Source organism: Capricornis sumatraensis, chromosome 5, assembly GCF_032405125.1.
Source record: "Capricornis sumatraensis isolate serow.1 chromosome 5, serow.2, whole genome shotgun sequence".
NCBI lineage: Eukaryota > Metazoa > Chordata > Mammalia > Artiodactyla > Bovidae > Capricornis > Capricornis sumatraensis.
Window position 1 is genome coordinate 69,420,199 of NC_091073.1, and position 22,872 is coordinate 69,443,070.

Genomic DNA, 22,872 nt, shown 5'->3' on the forward strand with positions numbered 1-22,872 from the left:
TTTCAAGCTGGGTTCCACTGTTGTCACAGAACATTATCTGTATGATTTCAATTAGTTGAAACTTGTTGAGGCTTTTGCTGTTACCCAGCATAATGTCAGTTTTGATGAGTGTTACGTGTGTGCTTGAAGAGAATGTTTTATTTTGCAGCTGGGTATGGTGTTCAGTACATGTTCAGCTATGTCAGTTTTACGAATGATGTGATATAAAATCTTCTATAACCTTACAATTATTTTTATTAGTTAGTAGATTATAAGAGAGGCATGAAAAAATATAGATATGAACCTAGGTACCAAATTTTTTTTCTTCAGTAAAAAGGTAATTAGACCCTGATAATTGACTTAAATCTCTTTGTATATCTGCCTCAAGTATGTGTAATTGAGAACCATAGAAGTGTTTTTTTTTTATTTATGGCATTGACAGTAGGTAAAATTTACATAACAGGGCTATTTTTGCCAGTTTTATTTTTGTTGGTGACTCGATGGACATGAGTTTGAGCAAGCTCCAGGAGTTGGTGATGGACAGGGAAGCCGGGCATGCTGCAGTCCACGGGGTCGCAGAGAGTTAGACACGACTGAGTGACTGAACTGAACCGATTCTTTGTTTTGGTTTGGAGGTCAGCTAAATCAGGAAACCGTATGCCTAAAACAAGCCATTTCCCAGAAATTATTAAAAGCAATGATCCGTACTGCCACCTTGGTCATGCAACACCCTAAGCAGAGTGCTATCACATCAGAGATAATATTCATACTGCAGTGTTCAGGGTACCAGACAAGCCTAATTACAGCAAAAATATATATAATTTTCCTACTCACAGAGTCCCTACGGTCTTCTACTCTGCTGCTAGCTTGATCTTTCTAAAATGCCAATCTTATCATGCCACTCCCATCCCACTTAAAATTTCTCCAAGGGCTCCCCATTGTCTCCAGGAGAAAATGAAATTTCTTTAGCTTGGTCTGCTAAGTCCACCAGGGTCTGACTTCCACTGTCTTCTGAAGTTTTATCTCTTCTTGTCCCCTGAGTTCCAACCACATTGGGATTCCTTGAAGGTATCACCATCTTCCTGGTCCACCAAGTTCTCCATTCTATCTTGCTGGCCTGGCTGATGTCTATCTGGCCTCGATGCAGCTCTGATATCCCCTCCTCTAGAGAGGGCCTTGTGACTTGGAGATTCCTCTCCTGTGTGCTTTCTTAGCACCCCTGTCTCATGCCGCCGTCACGCTTGCTGTGCTTGTGGGGTGAGTTCTGATTAGTCGTCTGTCTTCCCTAGTTGAGAGAAGGCACGGCATATTCCCACTTTGTACTCCTGGAGCCTGTCACAGTACCTGCATTCAGAGAGCACCCAGACAAGGCTGAAGGGATGTTTCAAGTACCACAATGTTAATTATAGAAACAAACAGGTCTGCAGAAAAATATTCAGATGTATCATTGGATGACATTAAAGCATGAGCCTGAAATCCCATTTGGAGGAGTTGTTTCAGTTTGCTTTCTGTGGCATTTAGGTAAGTAGCAGGAATGGGAGTGACATAGAGGAAACAGGTGTGTGGAAAGTACACAGAGAGGCCTTTGCTTTGCAAATACATCGATGTGATGAACTGAGACAGTGGTTTTTTTATTATTCAAATGAAGTTTTAGGGCTCATGATTCATTGGGACATGGATGGGAAGTGCTGTAAAAGATCCAGTTCTTTTTGACATTCTTTCAAACTAAACAAAGCCTGGCTGAGACAATAGCCTTTGTAAGCTACACTGGCATGCTAGGACTGCTTATCCATTCTCAGGGAGAATAACCTTGGACAGAATGGACAGATAGAAGAAAGCATGTTTCATGGCTTCTTATTCCAGTCTATTTTTGCTTGTGTTTTTCTGATTTCATTCCAGCAGCATTTAAAGCTCGATAAATGTATGTGCTCTCGAAGCCTAGTGTTGAAGGGTTTTGGGGAGCTCACTTGGATAGGGAATTGTGCCAAGTCCCTTTTAGGGTGCTTGTCTAAGTTATACAGTTGAGTCAAAAAGTTGCTTCCTAATAAAGTCAACTTTGTTGGTCCTAGAAATTATCTTTGTGGGAAAAGAAAAGAGACTTTGTCTTTTCTACTTGCTTTCCAAGTTCCAAAATACAGTGGGCAGGTCTTGCCTTATTTAGTTTCTCTCTTCCAAAAGTTTTCTGTAATTCCAGTAATGACATGGTCTCCAGGTATTCATCCAGGAATTGCACTGGACCTGAGGGCACTGGGAGCTGAAGGAATGTAGCATTTCACCATATGCCTTGCAGCAGAGAAGCTTAGAGAAAGCAAAGGGTTTATGTGGAGAAATGGAAGGCAGAGATGGCAGAGGCTCATCCACAATGAGATTATACACTATCTTAAGAGAAAGGCTGCTTCCCTGATGGCTCAGCAGTAAAGAATCTTGCCTGCCAATGCAGGAGATGCGTGTTCAGTCCCTCAGTCGGGAAGATCCCCTGGAGGAGGAAATGGCAACCCTCTCTGGTATTCTTGCCTGGAAAATCCCATGGACAGAGGAGCCCAGCAGGCTACAGTCCAGGGGGTCGCAAAGAGTAGGGCATGAGTGAGCACACATGTGTGCACTTAACGAGAAAGGCATCTTGCCAGAGTTTGAAAGTGTAAGCTATTCCTAAAATGGTGTTGCGCTTCTGTACTGGAACTATTATCTGGCAGCCACAGCGACAGGAATGGACGGGGTGCAGGAAACTATGAACATTCACTCAAAAGAGAAACGGTATTATTCTTGCTGCTGTACATTTCCCTTCTCCCTCCCTTCCTCCCTTCCTTTAGGTGCCTGGACCAAAAATCCTTTTGAATAGTATTAGAAAACTAGATGTACTACAGCTTACCATGGGACCTATCCTTGGGAACATTGGACTTTTAGGTAAAATGAATTAAATGGAAAAACATCCAGACAAACTTTACTGGGAAAAGAAAGGAAGGCATCTGAGCCTTTCTGCTTAACTAGTCTCTCCAAGTCTCACAAAAAATAGTTTGTAGTATGGATATTAGGATTTTGGCTATTTTCAGACAACTCTTAAGATGGATTGAGTTTTAGGGTAAACCTGTACTATGATGAAAAATAGGTAAGGGTGCCTCCATATTCCCAGAAACCTTAAGACATTTTTCAGGTTTTGAGACTAGTTCGTGACTAGTGGTAAAAGAGCTAATTTGAAAGTCTTCTGCTCACAAAGCAGCAGTTTCACCAACTGTAGGTGGCAGAGTGGGGTGGGGGTCAAGGTAGAATGTTCTAAGAAATAAAAAGGGTTAGAGGAGAGGGCGGAGTGTGGGGCCAGTGAAGCATCACCCACCTGAGTGCTCCCCTGAAGCCCAACAATATTTGAAAATAAGGATCTGGAATTTCCTAGGGTTTGTGTGGGTGGTTTAGTCACTAAGTCATGTCTAACTCTTGCAACCCAATGGACTGTCACCCGCCAGGCTCCTCTGTCCATGGGATTTTTCAGGCAAGAATACTGGGGTGTTTGCCGTTTCCTTCTCCAGGGGATCTTCCCGGCTCAGGGATCAAAGGCGGGTCTCCCTCACTGCAGGCAGATCCTTTACTGACTGAGCTACCAGGGCTCTCCTTTTGTGTGGCAGCTGCATAAAGCAGGAAGCCAGCAGCTATGTGGACAGGGAAAGCTGTAACTTAATACCTGTGACAGGTACTAGTCCGAATAGGAGCTGGGTATATAGGAAGTTGGTCACTATTGTTTTTTCCAGTTCTTATAGTCTTTTTGTTGTCGTATTTCATTTCTTTTTAACTTCTGCTCTCGGTATGTCCACTTTTATTACCTATGATTTCAGCTTTCACCTTTGTTTCTCAGATCTGTTTTCCTGAATTTTATTGAACACAAAGCAGATGCTCTCTACAATTTACTTGTGTTTTCAGTAGTGAATCTTCTTTTCAAAAGTGAGTCCTTTCTCTGCAATTTGAAGGTGATTCTCTACTTTTTTTTAATTACTGAATCTTTTTGGAAATTTTTTTTTTTTTCCTGGTTAGTTGTCCTTGAATAAAAAGAGGTGAATGTCTCTGGGTGTTTTCCATAAACACCATGGGTGTGTTGTCATAGGTTTCCTTCATGTCTGGCAGGGTGTTGGTGGATCTTTCACTCATCTCATCATCTAGAGAGATGGAAGTGGATATGAATTTCTAGTAAGTCTTAGGCATCTTGAAGATACTCTATTTTTTTATTTTTAAGTGAAAGATAATTGCTTTACAAGGTAGTATTGCTTTCTGCCATACATCAGCATGAATCAGCCATAGATTTACACATGTCCCCTCACTCTTGAAGCTCCTTCCAACCTCCCTCCCAACCCTTTGAATATACTTTATTTTGGGTCATTTCTTCTCTGGGTTTGTAGAAGCCACTGGGCTAGGGGTTTGCTTCTGTTTACAGCTTTCTGTTGAGTCAGGCTGGATTACTGGGTTGTAATCCAGTGGGTCACACTGGTTGGCTTACACTGGATACATAAGTGTGGCTGTGTTCAGTGTCTGTCCAGCTCTACTGGTGACTACATCTGGTTGAAGCCCTATGCTGCTGATTTTCTGCGTGTTGTGACGTGATGCCTGGGGCTTTCTGGGAAGATGATTTTCGGTGCTGCTGATCTGAACTGCTGAGTGGGAGCACCACCCTGGGTCTGGCCTGGGGTCCTGGACTACAAATTGCAGATTGATGTACAGCTCTTCACGACTCGATCCACAATACTGTGCTTTCGTAACTTAATTCTCCCAATACTGTACTTTCCCTGGATTGGGAATTATTAATAAGAATGGATATGGAATTATATTCCATATAGTGTTATGAGTGATTTCAATTGTTTTTGACTGATTATAATTAATTTTTAGTTCATAAAAGGGACATAGGAAGCATTTATACTAGGAATAGGAACTTACCTAGAAAAGAAGGGTCAGTCATTTTCATGTGTAGTTGTCTTTGTATAATGAGCATTATATTTCACCTGCCACTCCTTTTTAATGTTTTTAAACTACTTGTCCATTTTGTCAAGGTTGGCTTTGTTACATTTAAGTCATAAATCCAGAATCCATTTAATTGGAGACCCACAAATCTATCCTCCTTGAAAGGTCACTATCTCAGAGTTTGCCTTAAAGTATTTTGTTTTGGCTTTCTGTAAAAGCATATGAATGATGAAATTTTGAGCTTGTGCACACCTGAGAATATATTTGTTGGCTTCACATATACATGACAGTTATACTAAATATAGGTAAATATTTGTTGTTGTTGTTTAGTCACTAAATCGTGACAACTCTTTGTGACCTCATGGACTGTAGCCCGCTAGGCTCTTCTGTCCATAGAGTTCTCTAGGCAAGAATACTGGAGTAGGTTGCCATTTCTTTCTCCAGGGAATCTTCCCAGACCAGGGAACTATGTCTCCTGTGTCTCCTGAATTGGCAGGCAATTCTTTACCACTGAGCCACCAGGGAAACCCATAGGTAGATCTAGATATCTTGAATTACACTGTATTATTCTCAAAAACTGGTATTGTCATTGGTTTCTGATATTTAGCACTGTGGAAGTCTATGGCTAGCTTGAATTTTTGTTACTTTGTAAGTAATATATTTTTCTTAATGCTTTCTTTTTTTTATTTTCAGAGATAAGAAATGACAACAGAATATGTTGGATTTTTTTCTGGTTTTATTTGATCCCTTTTCATCTGCTTTAAAGGTTTTTCCTCAGTCTAAGGAAACTTATTTGATTAAAGCTGCTTCTGTTTGTTTCTTAGGGATGTCCTTTTGTAGGAAGAGAGAATCATCTGGTTCTTACTTCTATTTGTCTTATATGTTCCCTCATAATTTTTTGTGTTTTGTCTTCTCTGAGATTTTGAGTACTGTGATGGGTTCTATTTGAGATTCTTGTCAAACCCTGGTAGAATTTTTAAGCCCTAAATAAAGGGAGAAAGTTTTTAGAAAGCTTACATTTACCCTCATTTTACTTTGCCAGTGGAGAGTCCAAACAGCTTAGTGGGTAGTTTGGCTTCTGAAGTGAGAGTCAGAATTAGAGACAGACTTAGCCAGGAACATTTATTGCTAAAGAGCTTCCATTCCTTATTTGGAACAGTTCTCAGGGCTTGCTTCTGCGGTCTCCCCATTCTTTGGCAGGCTGGCTGTCCAGTGTGTGTGAGTGACTGGTACACCCTTCCATGCCGGCCCCCTGTCTCGGGCTGCCTGGGAAACCAGAACACTTCCTAATGCTGCTAATGGGATCCATAGGCTGACTCTCACCTCCAAGTGTGCAGAGGCCTCTGCTTATTTCCTTTGTGTTATTTCCCTTTTGCATGGTGGAGATTCACAGGCCAGCTAGCCACTACCCTCCATCTAATTTCCTTTGTATTTTACATCACTGAAATTCCTGGAAATTTCTTTTGTATGGCTGACCCTCTTGTCTACTTTTTAAGGTTGATCCTGAGCTTTTCCTCCTTCGTTATTATTTATCATTTTCATGTAGATCTGGAGGGGAGTAGTTTATGCCTTGTGGAGAAGTTGACCTGTCCTCCATTATGAATGCAAGCCTGAGAATATTTTGAAGTCAGAAAAGTGGAAATGGCCTTGGGAAATGGAGACTTGATAATAATCTTAAGTATCCAATACTTTGGCCACCTCATGCGAAGAGTTGACTTATTGGAAAAGACTCTGATGCTGGGAGGGATTGCGGGCAGGAGGAAAAGGGGACGACAGGGGATGAGATGGCTGGATGGCATCACCAACTCGATGGATGTGTTTGCGTGAACTCCAGGAGATGGTGATGGACAGGGAGGCCTGGTGTGGTGCGATTCATGGGGTTGCAAAGAGTTGGATACGACTGAGCAACTGAACTGAACTGATCCTGATAGGATGCCTCTCATGTGGTTACCTGTGATGACCAAGGCCACTGAATAACAACAATGGCAATAATGATAACAAATGCCTTCTAAAATAAACAGTGGTATGTGGGGGGTGTTAGTCAAAGAGTACAGACTTCCAGTTATATGATAAATAAATTCTGGGCATCTATGTACAACATGATGGTTATAATTAGCAAGCATTGTTGTTGTTCTTTAGTCGCCAAGTTGTGTCTGACTCTTTTTGACCTCATGAATTACAGCACACCAGGCTTCCTTCTCCTTCACTATCTCCCAGAGTTTGCTCAAACTCATGTCCATTGAGTCGGTGATACCATCCAACCATCTCATCCTCTGTTGTTCCCTTCTCCTTCCTTCAATTTTTCCTAGCATCAGGGTCTTTTATAATGAGTCAGCTCTTCACATCAGGTGGCCAAAGTATTGGAGCTTCAGCTTCAGCATCAATCCTTCTAATGAATATACAGTGTTGATTTCCTTTAGGATCGTCTGGTCTGATCTCTTTGCAGTTCAAGGGACTCTCAAGAATCTTCTCCAGCACCACAGTTCAAAAGCATCAATTATTTGGCACTCAGCCTTCTTTATGGTCCAGCTCTCACATCCGTACATAACTACTGGAAAAACCATAGGCTGCCATTTCCTACTCCAGGGGATCTTCACGACCCAGGGATCAAACCTGCATCGTCTCCTGCATTGGCGGGCTGATTTTTTAGTACTAGTGCCGTCTGGGAAGTCCAAATACATTCAAACTCAGTCTTGTCCTCAAAGTGATGTTGTTTGCTGGTTGTCAAACAGCCTGAAGAGTTGTGCAATCTCCAAATCTCTGTGGTATTTACAGTGTTCCCAGTTCCTGTCTTTGATAATCTGTTGGCATTTTATTGTTCTTATATGTAGGGAGTCCTTCTCTGGGGGGATGATGTTCATATAATAAGAGGAGAGTTTTATTGTTTCTCTTACACTGTCTGGAACTTGTGCGTCCTCAGTTGTGTCTGACTCTTTGGGATCCCATGGACTGTAGCCCACCAAGCTCCTCTGTCCGTAGAATTCTCTAGGCAAGAATACTGGAATGGGTTGTCATTTCCTACTCCAGGAAATTCTTGAAGAGCAGTGGGAAAAGTCTTGTCCTCAGTACCTCGGTTTATCATCCATCCTCCTTTAAAAAACAAAGCTAGGGTATTTATCTGCTCCTATAGTAATTCTGGGAGAAGGAAATGGCACCCCCCTCCAGTATTCTGGCCTGGAGAATCCCATGGACTATATCCTGCCAGGCTCCTCTGTCCATGGGGTTGCAAGAGTCGGACATGACTTAGCGACTAAATCACTACCACCAGCACCACCAGAGTAATTCTTCCTGTCCAGTAAAAGAGTCTGCCTTCTTGTATCCCTTCTGCAGCCCTCTGTGGTGATTTTGGGGCTCTAAGTCTCATTGCCTGTCTTGGAACACCTGTGGGCCATGAGACTGCTATTCTCTATGGTCACAGCTGAACAAAGTACCTTCACCTGAAGCAGTGTTTGGTGATATTGCTGGTCATGCTTTACTCTATCCAATTAGGACCAAAAAGAATTAAAATCAGAAAAGCAAAATTATTGATAGTTTAGGAAACTGTTAGAAAGATGAAAGGTAGTTAGAAAGTGTGGGACAAGGTCAGTCTTGGTACATGAGAACACTTTTGTTCCTGATTCATAGTGGGGGAAAAAATGTGTGAATTTATTTTATAACTTGCTTCTTTGAGAAATAATGGTTTCATCATTAGATTTGTATTTTCCTTTCATATATATTGGGATAAATAAAAACATTTAATGGCTATAAACTGTTCACTCTAATTGTAGGCTTATTTTTTGTTTCTTCTATTCTAATTGAATCATGTCTCTTCCCCTACCTCCAGGTTACGATCTTTGGTCAAACAATTAGAGAGAGGGGAGGCTTCAGTGGTAGATCTCAAGAAGAATTTGGAATATGCAGCCTCTGTGCTTGAATCTGTGTACATTGATGAAACCAGGTGAGCTAAAATGGCAAGAAGTCGATGATAAATTTTCTATTGTATGACTTTTTGAAATGTCCCTCATGGCATGTAGGTGGTAACATTAAAATGATTGGTTTGATTTGAGCTTTAGTTTTCACAAATAGGGTAGATTTGGATATCACATATCCTCTTTACATCCTCATTTATAAAAGGATTACTAAATTTCTAATCAAATGTAGAGTTATTCTGGAATTATTACATATTATTCATCTCAGCCTAAAAATTGCATTCAAGTTTTAATTCATGATGTCCATCTGTAAATGGCAGGTTTTGAAGGGTTGAAGAAGCATTTGTTCTCTTAAACACCCAATATTCCTCCCTCAATCCTTTGATATGTTATTGATTTTCCTAGAAGACCCTTTCCACTTGAATTATCCATAAGTCCCAAAGCACTTCCAGTTACTAAGTGCATTTGAGAGGAAAAAAAAATTGCTTTTCTTTGAAAACATTGAATTGGTAAATATGAAAGGCTTTTCTTGTTTTATCTAGTTCAGAGAAGCTCCACTGTTAGTATTTTTGATGTATAACTTTTCTATGCCAAATTTTAATCTGATAGGATTTCCCAGTACTTTTAAGAATTGTGTGGTTTAGTTTTTGGTGATATGCTTGGTTCCTAATTTAAGGAAATTTGATACCATGGGTTTTTTTTTTTTTTTTCCTAAATGTTGTATATTTCTCCCTTACCTTCCAATTGGAGGATCTAAAGAAAAAAAGAAAAAACTCATTGACACCTGTTTTTACTGCTTATTTTTAGTAGGGCTTAACAGAAGTATAAAATACAACTTTTCAAGTTTTACAGTATTGTAATTTATTGCTGTTTATGTTCTGTTCTAACCTAATCTATGATTAGGTCTGAAAAGTCTGCTAAGCACACATGACAGATCACTATTCTCAAATAAAGAACTGAATTATTTAGGAAATTTTGCTTAAATTTAGACATTTAAGTTTCTGTAATGTCCTATCAAGCTAGAGAGGGTATCAGTATTTGCCATTTGGGTTTATTACTTCAGAAGACTGAGTTGATGTGATTTGGGTAACACTTTGCAAACTCTTTTTTTTTTCCTTTTTAGTTTTATTGAGATGTAATTGACATGTAACATTATAAAAGTTAAGGTATACAATATGTTCTATTTATTTACTACCATAAGATTACCACTATAGGGTTAACTGACATCTGTATCACATCACATAATTATTTTTCTTTTGTGGTGGGAATAATTAAGATCTAAGATCTTCACAGCTTTGAAGTTTGTAATACAGTATTGTTGTTTATCACTTTTAAAAATTTAATTTATTTGTTTTAATTGGAGGATAATTACTTTACAGTATTGTGATGATTTTTGCCATACATCAACCTAAATCAGCCACAGTGTTGTCTACAGTTTTGAAGTGCCATTATTTTCTCTTTTTTTCAGTTTAAATTTTTATTTTTATTTATTTTTATTATTATTTTTTTTTACTTTACAATATTGTATTGGTTGCATAATGTCCCTTGGCCATCTATGAAATAAATCTTGTGAATGCATTTCAAATGAGAGCTTTAGATTCTATTCAAATTCCACAAATCATGAAGGAATAAAGATACTGGTTACTGCTGAGTGCAGTGGATCAGGCCCACAGAGCCTGAGATGAAGACTATTTGACCTTCTCTGACTCCTTTGTTCCTTTATCCAGTGTGGTAGAGAAAACCACCTTGAAACACAAATGCTGGGCGTTCACAAGCCTTGCCCAAAAAAGTACTGGATTTTTTTGTGGCCCATTTATTATGGGTTGTTTTTTTTTCACCTGTGTATTCAGGTGGTTTGGAGAGAAGGAACAGCTGCTTTGAACAGGGAGCTCTAACTTCAGATTTAATCTGTGTCGTGGTTCTGTTTCTTGGGTCCAGGCGACTCCTGGATACAGAAGATGAGCTCAGTGACATTCAGTCAGATGCAGTGCCTTCTGAGGTCCGAGACTGGCTGGCCTCCACCTTCACGCGGCAGATGGGGATGATGCTCAGAAGAAGCGAGGAGAAGCCGCGGTTCAAGAGCATCGTCCATGCAGTACAGGCTGGGATATTTGTGGAGAGGTAAAGATATCTGTCATTCACTAACCAAAGCAGCGAAAGGGATACTGGTTTCTAATAACTGAAGACTTTGCTTTGATGTAGGTTTGGTATTTTTATAAATACTAAAAATTCTGGGTGGAAACTGTCTTGAATAAGAAGAGATGCAAAAACATATCTTTGCAGCATCATTAGCACAAGCTTTTTGCCTTTGCTTGGAATTCTTTTTGTTCACATTAAGATTTAGTTTGAATTCAGCCTCTGATTTAAAAAAAAAAGACGTATCTTATCATTATTTGACATATATGGATGATGTCTACATTTGAAACAGGTCAAAGGTGCTTTGTGAGGGTATTGATCCAGGGAGAAGTTCAGTCAAGGGGTTTGAGTTCCTCATGACACTTTCCAGTTTTGTAAGTCACTTCACTCTTTGAAATTAAATCGCCCCATCCCCAGAAATGGATTCCAGAAATCGATATTCTTCCTACAATCCTTACCACACAATTACATGTTTTAGGAATGCTGTGGTTGCCTCAAAGTTTACCTGGGGCATTTTTCTTTCTAGTTTTTTGAGTTCTTTTAGTTCTCTTTTCGAGTTCTCTTTAATCTTTTAGTTCTAAAGAAAAATCTCTTCTAAATGGATCCCCCATAGGAGTTCTTTTTTCAGGATAAAGTACTACATTACATATTATCTGTGCTACACTACAATTCACTTCCAGCAGAAGAGGAGACCCATTTTAATAACTTCATTTGGGTCACATAGACTTAATTTTTGTTTGTTTCCAGTGGTTTACATGTTTGGGATTGCTTTAATTTCATTTGATTTGAACATTTAAGCCCCTTCAATGACTATGAGAAAGGTTGTAAAATAAATTTTAGGTTCCTTGGGTTTATCAGATGATATGACTTCTTATTAATTGTCAATACTTGTGTAACTATGTGGCCTGCTAATTTTTCTTTGTAAGATATAATATTGTATTTTTTTTTCCTTCTGACTTTGCCAGAATGTATAGACGGACATCAAACATGGTTGGACTGAGCTATCCACCAGCTGTTATTGAAGCATTAAAGGTAATACCATTAAAAAAGTCTTATAATGTATATGGTGCCCTATAAAAACCTAAATTTGTTGTTAGAAAATGAGTTTTCATTTACAGTTCATTTATAGTTTTCCCAGTCATTCCTGACTTTTTTTCTTCCATTATCTTTTACTTATCTGTTCAGTAATAGTATTGCTAATTTTTAAGCCTTTGTACTGCCATTTAAAAAAAAAATGGAATTCTGTGTAGTTTCATTTCTTTCTGCTGTCTTGGAGTAGTTTGGTAATCAGTACAGTGATCTAGCATTACGAGACTCAGTCTGACTTTGGCCATAGGAGATCAAATTTGTTCTGGTTATAAATGTCCAACATTAGGAGGAACTTTTGTGACCATAATTCTACCATTATCTTCTTACCTACTCGATGTACATTTTATAGATGAAGAGGCTAAGACTCAGTGAGACTAAAAAAAAAGGCAGAGACAGAACTAAGGTTTGATACCAGAGTTATAGGCAGATAGTAAGCTCTCAGTAACATTTTATGCATGAAAGTATGTTCTCCAGAGCCCTCATCCTCTTCATGTATCCTCCTATTTTCCCAAAACTCTCACAAAACCTGAAAGTTCCATGGAAAGTCACAAAATGCTTGAGTGTAAAGAGTTTAAATCCTACAGAATGACTCCCAATCAGACAAGCTCTTGGAATTGTACGGAATATCTCTTAGAGCCCTTGAAAGTGAAAGTGTACATCACTCAGTTGTGTCCGACTCTTTGGACCCCATGAATTCCATGGAATTCTCCAGGCCAGAATCCTGGAGTGGGTAGTCTTTCCCTTCTCCAGAGGATCTTCCCAACCCAGGTATTGAACCCAGGTCTCCCACACTGCAGGCAGATTCTTTACCAACTGAGCCCCAAGGGAAGCCCTTGTGTAGATGTATTTTTGTATGTGTGTATAGATTCAGACTCACTGGTCTTTTACATTTAGGGGATGAGCTAAGGCCCAGGATCATGGAACTGGTTGACATTGCCTGGTGCCTACATGTGGAGTCGTGTCAGCTCAGTCAAAGAGGTTCCAGCATTCTGACTCTTGTTAAATGGGCTTCCCTGGTGACTCAGTGGTAAAGAATCCGCCTGCCAATGCAAGAGACATGGGTTTGATCCCTGGTCCAGGAAGATCCCCTGGAGAAGGAAATGGCAACTCACTCCAGTATTCTTGCCTGGGGAATTTCATGCACGGAGGAGCCTGACGGACTATAAGTCCATGGGGCTGGAGAGAGTCAGACATGACTTAATGGCTGAACAACAACTACAAAGCTATTTTAATCTTTCTCTGAAACCTGAAAAGTGTATCCCCGATAGAATTTTCAGAAGATAATTTAAATTCCCTGTTCACAGAATCAGATCAATTTAATGTCAAGAAAGAGCCCTTTAGGGCCAGTTTGATTTTATATTTCATAGTCCCTTTCTCTTGTTTCAGGGACATTCACTAGCTGACTTTGGGAGACTCTGTATTCAGATTCTCAGTTCACCATTTTCTTTCTCTTGTCAAGTCATCTAGGACAGGAATGGTGCTCAGGAAAGATACAGCAAGAAGACACATGTTTTCTCTCCCTCTACAACCCCAACTCTAATGCTCAATAAATCATTGTGTAACTCACAGCAACATTTCTTATTTAATCTGTGAAACCACTTTATAAGATCTGGTGTTTCATAACACCCACTGTGAAGTTGCATTGATTTTCATAATTGAATCTGAAACCTTCAGTGAAAGTCTTAGGAATGTTAAAAGCATCTTTTATCCTTAATTTTTTCCTTTATCGTGAAAATAAATACAGGCGGTTATACCGGTACTAAGAAATTTATGAAAATATTTCTTACAAATTGGAGCTTCTTTTCTACACAGAATGACTGAAGAAATGTGGAACAACCTGTGATGTGCGTGAATTGTTATTTTATGCTTAGGGGAAAAGTACTTCTCAGAAGCACACATGTTGTCTTTTGGAGGAGAAAGTTACCTTGATGATTTCAGGATGAATACTAACTCTGAATTGCTGCCCTTCTCCACACCATTGCTAATATGTGCTGAAGGCTAAAGCTGTTGTTTCTCTTGGTTGTATGCTCTCTTTACTTTGGAAGTTCAAGACCTTTTTACAATGTAATATTTTTCTGTGTTCCTAGACTCTGGTTTAATTTTCAGTGGATTGGAGTTGAACTGGAGAGATGACATAGATTCTTTTTTTTACATAGTAGTTATTAGAAAAAGGTTATTTTCACTCCGCTGCCAGCAATTTATATGGAGACACTATTGTTTTCTTCTGTTACAGAAGATTTCCCAAAAGCCTGAGAGAATACAATTAATAAAATAAGCATCCTGCTACTGTCATCTTAACCTTTGTGATTAATGTAAGAACATAGCACAAAATAACATTTAAGGAAGAGAATAATTAGCCACCACCAATCTCTAAATTTGAAATATGTTGCACTTTTATTCTTTTTATTTGTTTCCATGCAGTGAATGCTAGCTTCTAATTTGGGTGGTTTTATCTCTAATCTTCTAAGGTGGGGTTATCAGAAATGGAGAATTATGCTGTTCTTTAGAAGGACATATGCTGTGTGACTCAGGAAGAGACACCCTGGACAGACTCCAGGTTTAAAGTGGAAGGAAATGAGGAGGTTCAGGCTTCCTTCACGTTAGACTAATAGGAAATTCACGGGACTGGTGCTTGGGCCAGATTTGCTAAGAAGAGAAGATTGGTTTAAGGCAGTTAAATTAGGTGCTTGTTAAAATGTAGATTCCAGGCCACAAGCCAGGATTCTTCAGAATCCTCCACCAAAGAATCAACATTTTTTTCTGAGCACCCCAGGTGGTTCTAAAGAACACTGAAATTTGAGAATCGCAGCTAAAGTCTCCCCAGAATGAGGGGCTAGAGAGACTATCCATCTCACGGTCTGTATTTACACATCCTTCTGTTTCTCTAAGACCTAATATTCAGAATAAATCTTGACTTTTTACTATGATTATCTCTTCATTTCCAGTGATAGCTTTTTTTTTCTTCTTTTATTCATTTAAGTGAAGAGGATTAAAAATAGTCAGATGTGACCAAATGTTTTCCTACCTACTGAGTTGTCAGTGGACTTTTCTTTAACTAATAGCTAGACAATGGCTGTCATGACAGTGCCAGTTTTGATAGCCAAGGTGAACCTTAGGGCTTCCTTGATAGTTCAGTTGGTAAAGAATCTGCCTGCAGTGCAGGAGACCCTTGTTCGACTGCTAGGTTGTGAAGATTTGCTGGAGAAGGGATAGGCTACCCACTCCAGTATTCTTGGGCTTCCCTTGTGGCTCAACTGGTAAAGAATCCGCCTGCATTGCAGGAGACCTGGGTTTGATCCCTGGTTGGGAAGATCCCCTGGAGAAGGGAAAAGCTACCCACTCCAGTATTCTGGCCTGGAGAAGTCCATGGACTGTATAGTTCATGGGGTCACAAAGAATCGGACACAGCTGAGCAACTTTCACTTTCAAGGTGAACCCTGGGTCTTGGATTAATCTTAAATGGCTCCACTGTCTGTGGCCTAGGCACTCTTGGGGTATTTAAGGCCTAAGGCTTGGGTCACAGCACATATTCATTGAGTTTACAATGTCATCTGTCAGTAATGCTGTCACTGGGGCATCAGTGGAGATATTGCCTGGTATTGGCATTAGGCACTTCATTTCATCTCTCTGGGGTGGCCATCTATGAAACTGGAGGAAGTTTTTAGGGTTATAAGGGTTTGAAAATGTGTATCAACAGTTCCTACTGTGCCTGGCACAGAAAATGTTTAGCACTTGTGGCTATTTCTTTACTTTTTATAATAGAGGAGAAATTATTGGAGGCTAAGGTGATGGCAACCCACTCCAGTACTCTTGCCTGGAAAATCCCATGGATGGAGGAGCCTGGTAGGCTGCAGTCCATGGGGTCGCTAAGAGTCGGGCATGACTGAGCGACTTCACTTTCACTTTTCACTTTCATGCATTGGAGAAGGAAATGGCAACCCATTCCAATATTTTTGCCTGGAGAATCCCAGGGACAGAGGATCCTGGTGGGCTGCCATCTATGGGGTCGCATAGAGTCGGACATGACTGAAGCGACTTAGCAGCAGCAAGGTGAGATTTACTACTGAATGTGAATTGAAACAATCTATTTGAAACCTTTCTGGAAATGTTTGGTTTTCCCTGTATACAGTTTGTTTTCCCTGTGCCCTGGTGTCCATGAGAGAGACCCTTCATGATCTCAGGGTGATCTGCATGATTGGGATCTTTGGAGAGGAGCAGGATTGGGATGGATAGATGATGTTGGAATGCAGTGAAGGCTGATGTGGGAGTCACTGGGTCCAGCAGTTTCTGAAAGCCAAGGTCTCTTCCAGGAGACCATCTGACACCTAGCTCAGATTCAGTGTGATCTCACATGCATCCTTATTGTCATGCTCATGGCAGTACACTTTCCTTAACCACTGAAATAAAACTCTTGATATGCTGAGAAACCAAATGACTATTGCTTTAATTATTTCTTAAACATGCCTTTGTTTATAACACCCACAAGTAGCTATCTATAAGTCAAAGACGTATTTGACAGTGTTTACATATATTTTGAAGCCACTATTTTATGGACAAATAAAACTCTGAACTTTAAGACTAGTGTGTGAGGAGTGTGTTCAGCTTAGCTCTTAGTTTTATATTTTCCAGTAAAGTGACTTACAGATTTGAGGACTCCGTCCTCAGATCAGTGACTCCAGAAGTGATAACATTTTTCCATCCCATGAAATGAAGGCTTTCTCCTTGGTTTCAGCTTAGCAGATTAGATTCTTGAGGTGGCACATTGTTTTGAGTTCTATATCATGTGTGTTTCTGAAGACTTTTAAGTGGGTTAACATTCTCCACAGTGGACTAAGAGGAAGTCAGTAGATGGTATCACAAGGCTGGTTAGGGGTAGGAAACACCCTAGGTTATTGTGAAGTCAGTTTAAATTTTGAAATTCAGCAGAAGTAGTGGAAGGATCAGAGAAGGCAATGGCAAACCACTCCAGTACTGTTGCCTGGAAAACCCCATGGACGGAGGAACCTGGTAGGCTGCAGTCCATGGGGTTGCAAAGAGTCGGACATGACTGAGCGACTGCACTTTCACTTTTCACTTTCATGCATTGGAGAAGGAAATGGCAACCCACTCCAGTGTTCTTGCCTGGAGAATCCCAGGGACGGCGGAGCCTGGTGGGCTGCCGTCTATGAGGTCGCATAGAGTCGGACACGACTGAAGCAACTTAGCAACAGCAGCAGCAGCAGTGGAAGGTTAATGGAAAGAGCCTGAGTTTAAACTTCAGTTGAATGTGTGTTTGTGTTTTTGCCCCACATGTATTCCTAACACTTGCCTTCTATGAATCTTAGGGAAATTAGGTAACTTCTCAGTTTTCTCATTTGTGAGATATGGCTGATAATACCTACCACTAGGCTTGTCTTCAGGATGAATTATATATTTATCATTGATCGTAATGCCTAGGTAGGTACCCAGTAAATTATAGCTCTTGTTATTACTAATAAAGCTATTTCATATTTTATCAGCAAATGCTATATAGGATTGCCATATTGGAAAAAGTTTGAGAGGGGAAACAGTATTAGAGTCTTAGACTGAATTACCAAGTTAGGGTAACCCCCCAAATTACAGGCTAACCCCAAAGTAGGGAGATAAATGTAAGTGGCTACCAACTAATGAATTCTTTCTTTCTGCCCTGACCTGTAGGATGTGGACAAGTGGTCCTTTGATGTCTTTTCCCTCAATGAAGCCAGTGGGGACCATGCACTGAAATTCATTTTCTATGAGTTACTCACTCGCTATGATCTGATCAGCCGTTTCAAGGTCAGTGTCTAATTAAAACCAAACAACTGCACATATTTGTCCAGCCTTGCAGGACTTTTGGGCTAAGACCAAGAGAATCCTTCTAATGTAGACTGAAAGCTGCTCTGGGGTGACTTGTCCAGAAAGTCACTGCCACAAACTCCACACTGAGGGGAACTTTCATTACTCCCTTGCCTGGTGAGCTCATCAACGAGAGAGAGACTGGAGCCACCTATTTAGATCCCAGTCTTCCTAGAAGTACAGCTGGAAGCCTGAACCGGACCTACCTGCTGGCTCTGCCTACAGTGCTCCTTTCAGCCAGACTCTGTGTACTAATGACCACCACCGGCAAGGAGACAGGAATGGAGATAGAGTGTGCATTTATTGTCTCCATGAACTTCTCTTTCGGCCACTTGGCTCAAATTCACACAAATACTCTCACTTATCATCTATGATAGATCATTGATATTTCCCAGCCATTTATGTTTTAAATTAATTCTTCAACTTTAAGAGCATGAGCCAATTCCAGTGTTCCACCTCCTCGGCCTTCTAATTCCACAGATTCTGGAGGTGGGATCCTATTCTCTAGGGAGCCTGAGCTTTATCTGCTGGCATCTGCCGTATCGTGCCCCTCACATTTCTCTCATCAATGAATGAGTCTCTGGGAAATGCAGGTCTTTTTCTGTATAAAGTATCAGTTTTTCTGGGCAGCATGATTCTTTATCACTTTCCTAAGGACTGCACATTTGGAAGTGTATGTCTTATATAGTCATAAGCACTTTATGACTTTAATTTCTTTAATTTCTTTTGTATCAGAAGCCTGTTTGACACTCAAAGGCTAATACCGTGTCTGGTAGACCAGACACTAGAATGAGATTCAGGAGATCACCTGGATCCTGATGTCAGTTCTGACCCAGTAGCTATGTGACCTTGAGTAATGACCTTGACCTTTCTGTGACAATGGGAAAAGACATTGCTTTCCTAGAAGGGATAGAACTCACTATGCCAGTCCAATGATTTCAATAAGAGCAGTAACTATGAATCTTATGCTTTCTTACAACAAAATTTCCAGTGGTGTTTTACAAAATACCTGGTCAAACATCAGGTCTACCCAGTTATATGGTCCCCACCTAACTCCAGTTCTCAAGAACTGGCATCATTCACACTTACCTCTGTGTAAGGAACATTTTGAAGCAAGACTTAGTTACATCATGGACAGGTTTCAGGATTTCAGAAGAATTCTAGGGCACCAGCAGAGGTGGTGAGCAGAAGGACTGGCCATGTTACAACCTCCAGATGGACACTAGGCAGCTTGGCAAGGACTGGATTGACAACCTGCTAGAGGCGCGTATAGAGCTTTCATGCTGCACTCATGCCCAACAGTAATCCTAGATTTGCTTTTAAAGTCCCTTATATTAAGGAGAAAGAGTAAATGTCCACTTTTTCAAGTTTCCTCCCTCTCCACCTGAAACTCATTTCATTCTCTTTTTGTTTAGGAGCTACTGGTCATGATCAAAGAGGAGGAGGGTGATGATGGGTTAGGAGTCGGGACCAATCCCATTTTATTGGCCCCTGTCCTGGAATGAAGTTTTCATCCTGTCAACTTAATGTCTTGGGTTTTATTTTGTCAGGCATACATGCTGGAAGATGAAAAACAAAGCAAAACAGAACAGTATTCAGATAGCTTGAGGAAGAGGATGGTGGGGTAGAGTCGTAATTCTCTTGATCTATTGCTATGGTTCATTTAATAAGATCAAGAGGCAGATCTTTCACTGACTGAGCCAGTGGAGAAAGGGACATGAACTGGTCTCATTGGACACCCCCGTCATCAAACTGATGCATAATTGCAGGCCTTTAAGGCTTATGTTTTTAAAAATTAAAGATTATAGATTGGAAAATAAAAAAAACAAATCTGAATGAAATAGAATAGTAATTTCAGAGTCTTGGAGACTTGACAAAGATATTATTTTTCAAAAATTTTGTTTTATCTCTTTTGGGGGTTCGATCCCTGAATTGGAAGGATCCCCTGGAGTAGGAAATGGCAATCCACTCTAGTATTCTTGCTTGGAGAATTCCATGGACAGAGGAGCTTGATGAACTACAGTCCATGGGGTTGCAAATAGTTGGATGCAACTGAGCGACTGAGCATAATAATAAGTTGACAAGTAATAAACACAAGAACAGACTATCATTTGTAGTTTTTTTTTTTTTTCTCAACTGTCCAGTGTACCCATCATTCCTTCTAAAGGGTGCAGTTTTCAGAATGCTTGCGTTTGTTTTACAATTATCGTATAACTTAAATCTTTGTGTACTTTATGTTTTCCCACAAGTAAATGGGATGCTGCATAGTATTTGTTCATTTATTTCTAAACAAGCAAAGACTTGAACCTTTGCCTGAGATTTGCCTACCTTTTTGCCCTCAGCGTCCTTGAGATGATCCTGTCATTACCCTGGGCCTCTGAACTGGGGAACAAAGAACAATTTGCAGGGCAGACCAGGGACTTCCTGTTAGATTTTTCAAATTATCCAATACTTTGTTCAGTGATTTTTATTAACTTTGAAAAATTCTTATGTCCTTGTGTGCTCTCTTAATGCTTTCAGAAAGAGGTAGCTAGAATACCTTAGACATTTTTGGTGTCTCAAAGCTACTAAATCACTAGCCAATTAACCTTGCCACTCTCTTTCAGATCCCCATTTCTGCACTTGTCTCATTTGTGGAGGCCCTGGAAGTGGGATACAGCAAGCACAAAAATCCTTACCACAATTTGATGCATGCTGCTGACGTCACACAGACTGTGCATTACCTTCTCTATAAGACAGGAGTAGCAGTAAGTACAGATAGGAACTCAGATTACACAAAGATGTGATGGTTACTTTTTTTTTAAATTGGAGGCTGTTTCTATTCTGATGAGGTTGAGCCCACAAGAAATATATTGTTTTATGGACTTCCTATTCCCCAAAATTGTCTAACCCAATCATGGAGAGTGTTGAAATTCCTTATTGCCTGTGACTTTTTCTTCATCCTGGACTCGATGAAAAAAAAAATCTGGTAGTAACTTGTATCCTTACTAGGCTATGGCCAAATTAAATATAATTTCTATAACCAAATATGCATTTCCAGATATAGAGAGTGGTACTATTAATCTCTTGCTGTGTTCAATCACATTGACATCACGCATATTGAAATTGAACTGAATATACTTGGGAATCATACCGTACACAATTTGCTTTTGGTTTAAACTAATAGATCTTTTTCACAAGGGTTGTGGTTATTCTCATCTTGTTTATTATGTGCATTTGATTTTTTTGAACCTAAAGGTCAAGCTTCACCTCTAACCATTTGGAAATTTCTTGCTTTGATCCAACATTTTAGCTCTTTAGATACTTTTGAATCTCTGATCTATAACCCATTGTTTTAACAAACCTACTCAATTTGGTCATGTACTTCTTGCCCTCTTTGCCTTAATATAAACTATTCATTTTAAAGATACTGCTGTTAGTGACAGTTAGGTCTCTGTAGTAAATCTTTATGCCTTTTTACTTTGAAATCTTCTTCACCATTGACATTGAGATAGACATTTAGGGGGTGTGGTTATTAATTAACCCATAAACCCAGTACACATTTGTTATCTTTTCTGCTAGGGCATGATGAGAGGCTTGGTCTAATATCTCATATTAAATATGGAATACAGTGGGAGGAGTGTGGGCTCTGGAGCTAGATATAGTTGGGTATAAATCCTTGCATAATTGCTTACTAGATTTGTGACCTATGATAAATTGCTTGAATCCCTGAGTCAAGGTTTCCTCATTTCTAAAATTGTGAAAAATATTCTGTCTTCTGGAAGTACTGTGACAGTTAGGAATAAAGTATCAAAGTATGAATGCTCTCTCTGCCTCATAAAGAAAGCTCAACAGTTAGGAATTGTTCTTATTTAAACTCTGTAAGATTGCCCTTAACCTCTCAGCAGTTTTCATGTTTTCCTTATTATAAAGTCAATTTCTTAAAAACAGTATTTAAAAGGGTGTTTTTAAAATTTTAGAAACTCTACATAGGAACCTTGTATAATATGATAAAGGGTTTTTGCCCAAAATTTAGAGCAGATATCAGTTTATGGTAGTTCCATGAAAGCAAAACAGGAATCCAACATTAATATTGCTAGTGAGCACTTCTCTGGAGATTCTCAATCAGCGCAATATGGTATCTACAAAAACTGAAGAAGCTTTCCATGAAAATAATTTGATGATCTGTCTAAAAACAAAAACCCCAAACCCTATAAATTATTAGATCAAATAAAAGGCCTCAGTAAGATATGGATAAAGTAACTGTCTTATACACTGTTTCCCAACATACATTCCCAACAGTTTTTAAAAAAACCTACAAATTACCCATGAAGAACTTTAAAATTAATGAAAAGGAAACTGAAATTAAAGGGCATGAAAATAATGTTTAAATAAGTGAAGAAATGTACCATGTTTTTAACTGAAAGCCTCAGTATGAAACAGATGTTAATTTTTCTCAAACTCATTTTTATAAATTCAGAGCAATACCAGTAAAACATTCCAAAAGGATTTAGCATACAATGTAATAAGGTGAGTCTAAAACTTATGTAAAATAGATATTTAAGAACCATAGAAAAAACAGTTTTGAGTAAGACAGTGTGTGTGATGGGGTAGTTCTTACTCTACTAGACGTTAAAATATCTGCTAAAGCTATAGTAAAGCAATCTATACAGTGTGCAAAAGTAGACAAATATATCCATGGAATTGATTGAAGTTTTAAAAACTGAACCCAAATATTGATTGAGCACTTATGTGCCACGTACTTTATAAGAGGATGAGGGTGCATTGTAGCTCTTAGAGAACTTGCATTCTAGTAAGAAGTTACAGGTAAAAGACCAATGAAAAAGTAAACAAGAAAATATCGCTAGTATTCTGCAGAGGATTAGAACAGGGGACCACACAGGGTAAATTAAGTTTTATTAGATAGGAAAGGCATCTTTACAGAAGTAATATTTAGTCTGAGACAGTTATGATTTTAGGCTTGAGTCAT

At 39.4% G+C, this 22,872-nt stretch overlaps 1 protein-coding gene across 2 annotated transcripts in view; it reads left to right on the forward strand.

The window, feature by feature from the left end:
* Positions 1-22,872, forward strand: part of PDE1C (phosphodiesterase 1C) — a 539,914-nt gene that overhangs the window by 401,094 nt on the left and 115,948 nt on the right. For both annotated transcript variants that reach the window (XM_068972561.1, XM_068972562.1), the window contains 5 exons: positions 8,741-8,854; positions 10,764-10,946; positions 11,927-11,993; positions 17,727-17,843; positions 20,510-20,650. In XM_068972561.1, coding sequence (XP_068828662.1) covers positions 8,741-8,854; positions 10,764-10,946; positions 11,927-11,993; positions 17,727-17,843; positions 20,510-20,650 — 622 coding nt within the window. The remainder of the gene's footprint in view (positions 1-8,740; positions 8,855-10,763; positions 10,947-11,926; positions 11,994-17,726; positions 17,844-20,509; positions 20,651-22,872) is intronic.